At 31.6% G+C, this 13,150-nt stretch overlaps 1 protein-coding gene across 1 annotated transcript; it reads left to right on the top strand.

Annotated features, from left to right (window-relative positions):
- Positions 1-7,892: 7,892 nt before the first annotated feature.
- LOC143225010 (techylectin-5A-like) lies at positions 7,893-12,738 on the top strand. The gene is made up of 5 exons (XM_076453674.1): positions 7,893-8,049; positions 9,913-10,103; positions 10,211-10,316; positions 10,766-10,930; positions 12,279-12,738. Exons 1-5 carry the CDS (start codon positions 7,893-7,895, stop codon positions 12,590-12,592), a joined length of 933 nt encoding a protein of 310 aa, XP_076309789.1. The 3' UTR covers positions 12,593-12,738.
- The last annotated feature ends 412 nt before the right edge of the window (positions 12,739-13,150 follow it).

Raw genomic sequence — 13,150 nt, 5'->3', positions numbered from 1 at the left:
ATTTAGACTAGCCTGTCTCTCTTCCATACCAGACATCTCGGGAATCAAAATTCTGAAGAAGATATGATGAGGATTCTTCAGCCAATGAATATTATTTGGTTAGTCCAATACTTCTCTAAAACCAGTTCTCTTACAAAGTACCAGCAGGATTTTATAGGATGGAGAATACCCAGCGAGATATAACGTTCTCTGACATACATACCACTAAGTAAGATGGATGTATGGAAATGCAAAGTTTGGACCAGCTGCTCATGTAGCTTCAGTGTCGTGGAGGAGTGACAGTTAAAGAGAAAGAACACTTGGGAATTGAAGGAATAAATTGTTCAAATGATCTTGTAGGAAAAGAAGGAATGGATAGAGGAATTCAGGGAGACTTCAGCAATGTTCCATTGATTACGAGATCATAAATTGAAAAACATAAGTCGAAAAATAAAGCAAATTTCTATCATTTAAAAACACGTAAATTACCAAAAACACATTTTTCAGATGTAATAAAGTGAAAAAATACTAAGTTTCACGGGTGAAAATATTATAGAGGGTGAGAGAAAACAAAAAGGTCTTGTCTAATCATTGGTGGAAGTCTTTCGTTGCATTATAAGAAATCTTCTGAGTAAAGGTGGCAGTTGCCTCAATAACAAATCTCTAAGACAAACGAACAAGGAGCATGGCTTATCTGTGTGAAAAGGCTTGTATTGTTTCAAAAGGTGTACCAACCAAAAAATATAGTAATCGGCTGAGAATCCCCTGTTATTCCATCTCCTATGGGTTGATTACTTGGAGGTCTGGTATGGAAAGCAGGTAGAACACTTTTAAATGTATTTTATTGGCTAATATATTCGCTGCACTATCACGAGGAAGAAGATGGACCACGTTAAATGTTTATGTTTACATTGAACATAAGGTATACACTCTTTTATACACTAAAGAGGAAGCCAGCTGTGACAGTAAAGTGTATTTTAGTTGAAGGTTGGGCATGCTTGTTTAGATACAACAACGGAGTTGAATGAAGTTAAAACGTGGGGTAGGTGAACGTTTCAAGGCCAGTGCGAGCAAAAATATTTTTGCATAATGAAGGCTGCAGTTATGTAAGAACATAGAGATATTCTATCAAAAATAGTATGAAACCAGATATTTTAGAGTATATATAGTAATCTGATATAACTTTCTTGATGCGTATAGTCTTAAAACTTTTAAAAACGGTGGCTAATAAACAATTTTGGGAAACCCATTACATTGTCTTTCCAAAATAAATTTGTTTCAGTCAAGCAAACATTTACAATATTCTGAATTCATCCAGTTAAACTGGCAGACGAACAGAAATCCATTTTCTCCCTCATCTTTTCTTCTGGTTTCCATTAACACTTCAGCCAGTAATTTTCAAGTTATCTCAGCTAATTATTCTGTAGTATATTTGGTACAATTCTGTGAATCAAAACAAACCATTAACTATAAATATAACTATGTAAATAAAACTAAATGTCAGATATGGTAAATGGTAATGTACGTGATATCTAATATCAATCTTTATATCGAAAACAAAATATATAAATAAAAATACCAATAAATAATTTTTACTATTATAGGTTGACTCTCCACTGTTAAGGAATACAGCCATACTATTTGTAACTGTCCACTTGAGAAACTCGTGAAAGTTCGTAAGAAAACAAACGTGAAAGTCTGGACTGGATTTCATTCTTCTTTATGTTTTACACAAACGAATGTTACAGAACGACAAATTTCAAAGCATTTCTGAGTAAAACTCTTCGAAGATACTTATAATTATTTTTCACAAGTTTAAAATTTGATATAATGACGTCCACTCACACCGGAAAGTTGCTCACAAGTCGTGTTAGTCTAAAAAAACAGGTAAGTTAAAAGAGTATAGGTCAAAGAACAAAACGTACAAAGCAGTACGATGATAAATAATAACTTTTTTATAACTCACAAATTATGTTTTAGTTCCAGATTAGTTTTAACTCATATCATACACACAAACTTTCTTCTGACAAAAAAGGCTTTTGAATTTCTCTTTGTTCCTGGCTTGTATATATTTATACGTTTGAAGACTGTATGACCTGTTATATTGACAAAATCAAACCCCAGCTACTAGTTAGAGCTAATGAAATATGAAATTGTTCACGAAAATACAGAAACAAGTAACTCATGGTTTTTGTTTACTCGTCAACATGGTGAAGAAACAGGACACGAACTTTAAAATATCAATATTCTTTGTAGTGATAACACTGATCTGGAATTAGTACTTAAAGAAACCATCTACATCAAACAACTTTAACTATCACCGAATATCACGCAACCTTCATTAAAATTGTCCCATTTAAAATATGTACAGAATTTTTATTGTTAGCAGTTTACTTTCTATGAATTTTAGTTTTGATTAAATTATCGTTATTTCAGTAATGTATTTTATTTAGTTACTTAGAAATGATGTATATATTGTTTTGTTTTGAATACTGAAGGTGAAATTTGTAAAATCCCGAAAACATTATCTCTGTCCCTGGTGTTATATGATACGATTTCTTCATCTCCAATATAGAATTAATATATCAATAAAGGACATAGAATTGTTAATCATCGTTTTACTTCGATCACACTGTTTGCTGATGTCCTCATAAAACAATATGGAAATGAACTATTGCCTGTGTCTCTGAAAAATGGGACTTTAAAATTAAAAAGTGAATGCTGACATTTTCTTTCTTTCAGAATACAATCTTTCACACGTCATTTCAAAGTTTCTCCGCTTTAAAGAATAAAACCAAACTTTACAAAATTCATTACGTTAACAGATTTGTATAAATAGACTATTGATTTGTTTTAAATTTGTCTCAAAGATTCACGAGGGCTATCTCCGCAAGCCGTCCGTAATTTAGCAGCGAAAGAATAGAGGCACCTAGTCATCACCAGCCACTCGTTCACAAACGAGTAGTGAGATTGACCAAGGCAATGTACCCTCTTCCCGACACACGTCGTGAAGGGCGAGTATTATTGGTAGAGCAAACGTTGAATCAAGAATTTTGAACGAAGCATCAACATAACAAACAATTTACTGAAATAGTTCAGTGTGTACTGTACTAACCTGAGAATCGTCGTTACCAGTGTTGATTACATCGATGTACTAAACTAGTGAAACCAATGGAACGAATAGACAACTTGCTCAACGTGAACATGTCCAAATATTTAGACTGAATTGATTGACTAACATTATTTATTCTTAGTTTCATACTGACGAACAAGCTACCATAAATAAACACTGTAAATCAGTCCTAGTAAATATCATACCATAAATAAACACTGTAAATCAGTCCTAGCTAAATATCTTTTCTCATTTACCCTTTAAAATCACCAAACTTAAATATCTCCATATGAAAGATAAAAGAAATCTTTATCATTATGAAAATGAAGAAAATTATAAGAAATAAACAAATTATTTATTTTCTACTTTTATACATTTAAATATAACATTCTTACTCAATAAAGGACATAAATTATCAAAATGAATAACGGAAAGTCACGTGAAAACGTAGTAAAAGCGACTTGATGCAATCATTCATATGAACAAATGAAACTATAAAAATAATGAAATGAAGATACATCCCAGTCATCTTTCACAGCGCTATGAACTATTAAACAACCAGAAATAAAATTCACTCCAGGTATTTTCACACAAACGCATCCTCAAAATCTTTACAAGAAAACATTAGTGGATAAATATATTTTTTTTTAAATGTTATTACACTTTCTAGTTTCGTTACAGACTAATTATTACATCCTTCAGATAATTCTGTTTATACTTAAAGTTAAAACCAGTTGAAATATGTTACAAAACAGCATAATAAAGTTTTAAATACAATATTTTCAGTTGATACAAATGTTAATAATAATTGAATTCTCAAGTTTCATGGATTCGAAAACTCCATGAATGAAGCAATAAATACACTTTCACAAGTGAAGCCAAAGAAAACCACTATAACATTATCAGTTTTAATACGTGTCTTAAGTGCACAAGTATCCTTATGTAAATATTGCAGAAGAAAGGAAAGGTATAAATACATCTGTTCTCTAGACATTTAGCCAAAATATGCGAGATACAAAATTAGACATAAACTAATATATGTTTGTGTAATGTACAGTACTAAGTTTAAGTAATTCAATATATATTTCAGTTGTCTACAGTTGTCTTTAATACATAGCAGTAAATTTATTAAATATGAATAATTAGATTAACCAAAACGATAAGCATGGTACATGCCACAATTATATTAACTAAGCAGAATGAACTGTGTTAGGTATTTTTGAGAAAATGACCAAAACATAGCCACTAACGATGACCTAAAGTAGACTGAACATATAAGTACGTTTATGATTTACGTATCATTCATAACTAAGGATCCTTATGATTAATAGTATTTTTATAGAAGATTCCTGTGTCGTACGACCTATTATATAAATGTCACTGTGAGTAGTTTCATTTAAAACTTACTTAATAAATCTTATATGTATTAAGAATTAGATTATTTTCAAAATGGTTTAATAAGTCTTGCTCCCCAGTGACAAAGCGGACTCACACCGCGATAAACTATGTTTCGATACTTGTGATGGACAAAACTTGATTCTAAACACGCACACATATACACAATAAATCTTATATATCTTAAGAACTTAATTTCAAAGTGCCACGAGAAGAGTGATATTTGATAAGAATTAGGTTAATTTGAAAGTGGCACAATAAGTCTTATTCGTATTAAGAATTAGCTTTATTGGAAAGTGGCATAATAAATACGATAGGATTAACGTGATATGAATATAGCTAAAGTTAGTAGTAGGTACACACAACAAGTTAATACCACACCTTAATACTGAGTAACAGTAAAAACTTGGACAGTTGTATCCAAAACCTGCTAGAGAGCAAAAATCATTTACAAAGATTTTATATTAGTAAGTACATGAAAATAAACTGTGTTCAGTAAACACACACCCAACATATGATAAATAATAGTGGAAAACAAAGAATTACTGTGGTTATATCACCGAGCGATATAGTGCGAAGGACCAAACAGACTTACGTGTATGGAAAATAAACTTATGATTAAACTTACAAACAAGTCTACCAGGTGGGACAGAGAAGTAATGGCTGTGAAAAAATAATTAAAATTGCGCGTTTACTCAAGAAGCCAGTCTTTTCGCCACTCTTTGGTTTAGGAGATTTAATATTTTACAGGGGTGTTACATAGAAATAAGGAGTCAAGAACTTTAAACGAAAACTACTTGTCAGAATTACATACAATATTGTACAGAAGCAAAAATAATGGTATTATGTTTAACGAATATTTAAAATCTGGATTTTTTTTTCGGATAAAACCAGCCGTGCAGGCTATAAGATTTATTGTTAGTAGAGTGAATCTGACGGAAGTAGTGATATTAATCTGAAAGCTGTCTGACCGAACTTGAAATGACATCTGAAAATAAAATGCTTCTCTCCACACACAAACAAACATTATTCAGGTTATGTCTGTTTTATTCTTATTTTTTTATTTCCTAACTACCAATGTGTTGATGGTTTACAGTCTCCAGTATCTAATGTGTAGACGTTACAATGGATGAGTTTCAGAGGAGACAACTGTGTACACAATCACATCGTGAACAAACACTCACGGTTGTGGCCACAATTGTTGGACGCGCGTGCTGATTTTTCTTCAGCACCGCAAGTCTTAATTTTAATACTTTCAATTTTTATTTTGGTATAGATAATCAAGTGTTCCCCGCTTGCACAGAGTCTACGGATTTACAACGCTAAAATCGGGGATTCGATTTCCCTCAGTGGACTCAGGAGATAGCCTGATGTGACTTTGCTATAACAAAACACACCTACACATATAATCAAGTTACTAAACAATGTCTGCTATTTACAGATATAAAAAATGACATTATCTATATTAATCAGCAACAAACTATTGAAAAAATTATTCTGTGTTGATTCAAAACTTGTTAGAATATTTAAAAATAAGGCCGACGACCAAAAATTTGGGTATATATATATATTATATATATATATATATATATATGTATGTATGTATGTATAATGAATTAATTCTAAACACGACTAATTTAAAATTAGTTCGAAATACACCATAAGTAAATGCATTGTAAATACAACGTACGATGTATTAATTTTGAATATAACTTATTAATGACTAATTCTAAATAGAACAGCGGCCCACAGCCAGCTGCATGTGGATATGAGACAGACGTGAGTATCATTTGTTACCATGATATCCATAAAATCACCCACAACCTCGAAAACTGCCAATATGGACACACACGATCTCATGTTCACCAAAGCATTCTACCACTTGGATTTTAGTAATTTAGCAGGTTTTTATGGAGTGTCAGGCTGATAACACTATATTACCTTATAGATCACTCAGTGCTGAATACTGAAACTACTGATACGGGCATAAAACATGAAGAAATGAAAAGAAAGCACAGGACTGTTTATGTCACGGTACACCAGTCATGAGTGAAGTTGATCTGCTGGTAACCAGATAGTAATAAACGTCTGGCTCGATTTTGAAGGACTGTGAATTAAACCTGCATGTCGCGTTTAAGGGAGAGTTTGCGAAAATATATAACTATCTCATAGCCAAAATTCCTTCCCTTGAACTTGAAATTCTTCCCGTGAGGGTCAAAGAGTGGACCCTGTTGAAAACCACTGGTTTAAGGTACAGTTTTTTAAAGTTTATCCATTAGTATGGATAATATCGATATTAGATGAGTCATGTTATCACGCGACTCTAATCATGTGATTTTAGAGAGAACAACAAGTTAGAACAACTAAAGTTCACGAGACTTTAAAAAACACTTCTGTTCTTTAGTGTCTGAGATTAAAACTTCATCTTATCTTGAAACACATCAGCTACTAAAGGCAGTTATACCAACAAAGCCTCATTTTAAAAGGTAAGTTTATTTTGGTATTGTTAACAATTGATGGATATTGTCTATTATTTAAGTCTGTTAATTATATATTCAAGTCTTATTGTGTTGCGACTAGTAATTCTACGTCATTTGAAGAAGGTTTGTTATTGTGTTACACACAAAACTTTACAACAGGCTTCGTGTGATTTGGTGTGTTCACCCCGGGTATAGAAACCCACTTTATAGTTCCTCAGACTTTCCACTGAACTACAGTCTGTGGAAGAAATATTAAACATTACTGAGTATTTAAACATTCAAATTTTATTTAAGAAAAATCTACATCGAAACTTAAAATGTTTCAGGGAGAATGGAAATATTTAGTTTTTAAAATAAAATACTTTATTAGAAGAATTGTGGTTTAAGAAACAGTTAGAGTGGATTCGTTGTTCTTTTTTCTTTCTATTCAAGTAAAAACTGTACGTAATACACTTCTACATCATGTAACTCTGATGAACAATGTAACTAAAATCTTGCAGTTCACGTACTGTACAACGAGAAGATCCAAGTATACATCAATATTAATCCTGTTATTGTTTCATTCTACATAGGTCTGACATTTCTGTCATTTCTCAATATTTAAATGACTTACCTTTGCTTTTATACATTAAATTAATCTAACTCAAACTACGTTGTTAAATATAAACAGTGTGATCACCTTATAAAACCTTCTTTAGATACTTCAGGTATCTAAAATAAAATTAAAACTCAAAACTAAATGTTAATTGTAAACTTTCATATTTTATAGTTGGTTTATGTTACTTACCACAAATATTCTGTTTTTTCATAATAACACCAGTTTATTAACTTTGTATATTTCGTAAACTTTTCTGTATCTTGTCTATTAGAAACATTTATGTAATGTTCTTTATTTTTCAGTGAGAAGAAAAATAAGTCTTTAAAAAATGACTACATTCGTCTTTATATGGTTTCTTTTCTGTGTTGGTCCAAGTTTTGGATCAGATACAGTTCAGAAACATTGTGAAAAGACGTCAATAACGGGAATAGTTGCGTCCATTGACGTCTTGGTTTCTCTTGCCAAAGAAAACCTAAACACCAGAGGTAAAAGTTCTTAGCAAGTTTATCTAGAGATGTTAATACTTGGAACAACATAGAACTTAATGGTCCATAGAGAATGAAACAACCACCTAGTTATAAAAATAAAATGTCTGATCACAAAATAACTCTTACCTTACCAAAATAAAGTATTAAAAACGATAATGTATCAACACTATTAACTCCCTGTACAATTTTAAACACTTCAGTTAAATTCTCCCTAACTCTTCTTTTTTCAAGAGAAAACAATTTAAGATATTTCATCCTTTCCTCACATGACAACCCCTACATTCCTGGCACCATTCTAGTAACCCTTCTCTGGACCATTTCTAACAATATGATGTTAAGTGGATAAAGACTGAACACAGTATTCCAAAAATAGCCTAACCAGTGACATCTACAATGAAATTAAAATATCTTTAGACTTGTATTTTTGTATATGCAATATAAAATCATATCTACCCTACAACTAGCAACAAAACATGGCATGGATGGATTTAGAAACTGATAAACAATAACACTGTTGTTAGAACTAATTAAATTAAAGAACCTTGTACATTTTCTACTGCGTGATAAGTCTGCCACGATAATCATCTTGTCCAGCGCACAACAATTTTTGTGAAAAGTTTTGCTTCCTGAAAAGATTTTGCTGATTGTGACAGGTACTTAGTGGGTATTCATTAATATAGTTTTGGTTCTGCTTCATCACGTAAGATCTCTGAGAAATAGACAGTTAACTGTTTATCGCCAATAACGTATTTAATTGCGTTTATGTTTCAAATACGCTATTAAGTTCAACATAATTAAAAGTGTTTTGCTCTTGATTTTCGTTTGTATTCAATGTCCGGTGCATCACGTTGCAGTGTTCAACAGTAGTCAGCAAGCATTGACGGATTTCAGTTGCCCTGATATCGTTTTTCCATTGTAGCAACATCCTGGTGAAACTGAAAATTTTGATGAATCGGTATGTGATGGGCAAATTTGGATGAGATTTTCGTGATCAGCAGCCAAAAATCTACAAGGAACATCCAACAGTGTTCAAGAAGCAAAAACTTTGTTGTGCTTTGGTTTTCGCGCAAAGCTACTCGAGGGTTATCATCGCTAGCCGTCCACAATTTAGTAGTGTAAGACTAGAGGGAAGGCAGCTAGTCATCACCACCCACTGCCAACTCTGGGTCTACTTTTACCAGCGAATAGTGAGATTGACCGTCACATTATAACGCCCCACAGCTAAAAGGGGCGAGCATGTTTGATGCGACGGGATTCAAACCCGCGACCATTAGATTACTAGTCGAACGCCTTAACACGCTTGGCCATGCCGGGCCTTTATTGTGTAGTGTTATTACTAGTTGAAAACTAAACGTTAGTTTTGTAAGTTTATTAAATTAATGTTAAGTTTTAATTCGTGAAGATGAGTTAAAACTAAACTAAAATATTGTAAAATGTTTTCTAAGAGAAAAATAAAATAATAACTATATATGTATAATATATTTGGTCTGTGTTTCTACATATTTACAGGTAAGAAACATGTTTCAACATAACATCTATAACAATAATTAAAGTGGGTTTATTGTTCATTGTAATATTTTCGTTTAAAATGTGCTGTTCCAATGACGTAGTATATACTGGGTCATCTATATAATAAATGATACATGTGTATTATTATCTTACTGAATTATTATTACTGAACAAAATCTCCAGCACTATAAACTACGTTACATCTTTGAATGGTTTACAGTTTTAACAATTTTCCAAATCTCTTTACATAATGTGTAAATAGCATTTAATAAATGAAATTCTTTATCCACTTGCATATATATATGTAGAATGTAACCTAGCTCAGGTGAAGATTATGTTTTTCTATTTTAGAAAAACATCTAATCAACCAAGAAACGGACCACACATGTTCCCTTTCTTCTCCTGGACCAACAGACTGTGCTGATATTCTACTTAATGGACATTCTACTAGTGGATCGTACCGTATCTGGCCCAGGTCATGGATGACTACTGGAAGTTTCTATGTTTACTGTGACATGACTACTGATGGGGGAGGCTGGACGGTAAGTAACGTGTATTACAGATAATAGAAAATTGTTATATGTAAAAACATGTGTAATAAGTTTAATTATTACAACAAACTTAAAAGTAATCATTTTCTGTTACTAAGGTAATCCAAAGACGAGGAAACCATGGAAACCCAAAGGACTACTTTTTCAAACCTTGGACAGATTACAAAGTTGGATTTGGAGATATTAAGAAAGAGTTCTGGCTTGGTAGGTTCTGATCACAGTTTAAAAATACATGGTGTTAATGATATACAAAGAGTTATGGTTAGATAAGTTAAATTAGACTTTTCAATACATTGTTCAGAGATACAAGATAAAAATCATTGTTCCTTTAAGGATGTAACAAAAATATGTAGTACAGACGTTAATAATTCTTGTCTCTTCTGACAAAGTCTTTGTTGGATAACTAACAGAATTATCTTAATCCGTAAACCTTTCTTAGTTACTAGTTTGTTGTAACGTTTCAATTATTGGTTTTTATGTTGTTGTTTTAGTGAACTGCTTTATACAACTATGAAATATATTTAAGTCTTCCATCTTGAAAATAGATTTATAAAAGTTTATTTTAAAATAATTTTACACAATTTAAATGTTTCCTTCATTTACTATGAAATAAATTTTGTGTAAAATGAAAATGTTTCATTATTTATTTATAGGAAACGATCGGATCTATGCTCTAACAAATCAAGGAAATTATTCAATCAGGTTTGATTTAAAGGATAAAGAAGGAAACGAAAGGTTTGCCATCTATCGTGAGTTTTGGATAGAAAACGAAGACTACTTATACAGATTACATGTCAGTAATTACTCTGGTGACGCAGGTAATCAAAGTTCACTCTTTAATGTAATTTATAAGGATTATCTTGTATCTAACTCTTTCAGATTATCATTTCAAAACAAACAGGTAGAAATATTTTCATGAAGAAAACTAGTTAAAATATCTGATAATAAATTTATGTCAGATTTAACAAAGTGACCATTGGCTATTCCTCTTGCTTGTATAACTTTCGTATGGAAAGATAAAATCCATTAATTTAAGGGAAAAAAGTTTTAATTTAAATAACACAGCAAATTTAGAGAAACGATGGCAATCAGGATTTTACAATAAACTAAACCAATTAATTAACTATGTAACCTCTATAAAAACCACAGTGTGTGTAACGTCATGCTTGATTTGTCGAAATAGGAGGAGTCATACAAACCAAAATCAATTAATCGAAACAGCATAGTTTGATTACTCTCTGTTTATTACGATTTTAGTGACAGGAATGCAAAGTCCTCCTTTATACGGAGAGTGTGAAACCTTATAAGTGTTGAGAGTGTTGGTATAATAAGCCTGAAGTGAAAACACAATGTGAGATCATCTAGCCCACAGCCAAGTGTCATATAATTCAATGAATGATCTTAATTTTGATTAGATCAAAATGGAATTTACCTACGTTTTACTGTCTCAACTTTACATTAGTTGTCTATCGTAAGGACTGATAAGTCATTTTATGACTACAGTTTTAGTGATAATTATGAATTGTTTCATTATTTCACTTATATATCTATTTTTGTAGTAAGGCTGTTTTATATCTGATATATATCACTGTCTTGAGCTGTTTTGCACCTCATTTATTATTGTCCTAATTCAGTATAACACTCGTTCTATTCAAAATAACTTCAGCTGGTATCGAACTCACGCTCTGAACTATTTTACCTCAACTATTGGATTTATCTCTCATAATTAGTGTCTATCCTGTACATCATTAGACGTCATAAGCTTATTTTACATTTGTTGTATATGATGTACAGTTGACCATGGTGAGCATTTTGGGTAATAACGTGATGGGCAAATTTGGATGTGATTTTCGTGATCAGCAGCCAAAAATCTATAAGAACACCCAACAGTGTTCAAGAAGCAAAAACTTTGTTGTGCAGTGTTATGTTAGAATGTCTTTCTTATTGTGGGTTTTGGTGAATATGGAAGACTTTCTTTGTTTATGTTGTCTTTAAAGTGCTAAAGTGTTTAGGTATATTTATGTTTTCGTTAAGAATATAATATTAAAACTGTTTGTATCTTCAATATATCGTTATTATGTACTTTTAATCAACCAACTAACATATTTCACATATTGGTTTATAATAGCTCGTTTATTGATGTCATGTTACTGATTCATACTACAGGAGACGGGTTCAGTGGACACAATGGGTACAGTTTTTCAACGAAGGACAAAGATAATGACATTTATGAGACAAGCTGTGCCCAAACCTTTAAAGGAGGTTGGTGGTATAGCAAGTGTCACAGTTCCAACCTCAATGGACTTTATCTGAATGGTGAACACGAGAGTTATGCTGATGGTGTGGAATGGGGTGCATGGAAAGGACAGAAATACTCACTTCCAGATGTGGAGATGAAGATACGACCCTGTACTAAAACCAGTATGATATATAAGGAACAATACACAAATTGTATTTTTTATTCTAAATTTCGGTTATAGCAATTGTATCTATGATATTCGGAGATTGTTTTAATTATTTTCTTTCTAATAGTTACAATGTTAATAATATGGTATTAATAATCACAGGACTAATAATCTATACAGAATTATTTTATATTAATAAATTTTGTGTTTTCTATAATAAAAGTAAACACTCAACGTTATTATATATAAGTTTAAGAAACTTTTTGTTTGAAAGTCACTTTGATACTTAAGGTATTCCATACACAAATTTTACAATAAATAATGTTGCCGATAGGTGTCTAAACTAATCACGTGACGATATATTGTTACTATTAGATTTATCTAAAGACAACGAACTGAAAGTTCTTAAGAAATATTTATAAATACAATATTTTATTTTCATATCACGATAACATTACTAATAGTTTTGTAGATAACACTCGTAGCTATCTTGATACTATAACATCTAGACATGTATACTAATGACGTCACTCAAGTTATGCCTGTCACCATAAGTACATCTAGTAACCACGTGACTCACGTCACAGTGATTTGAGTAAATGAATATAGTAACACAATGACACTTGATGTTTG

This window comes from Tachypleus tridentatus, chromosome 1, assembly GCF_004210375.1.
Source record: "Tachypleus tridentatus isolate NWPU-2018 chromosome 1, ASM421037v1, whole genome shotgun sequence".
Lineage (NCBI taxonomy): Eukaryota > Metazoa > Arthropoda > Merostomata > Xiphosura > Limulidae > Tachypleus > Tachypleus tridentatus.
Note: the sequence above shows the minus strand (reverse complement) of the source record. Positions and strands in the feature narration are given on the sequence as shown.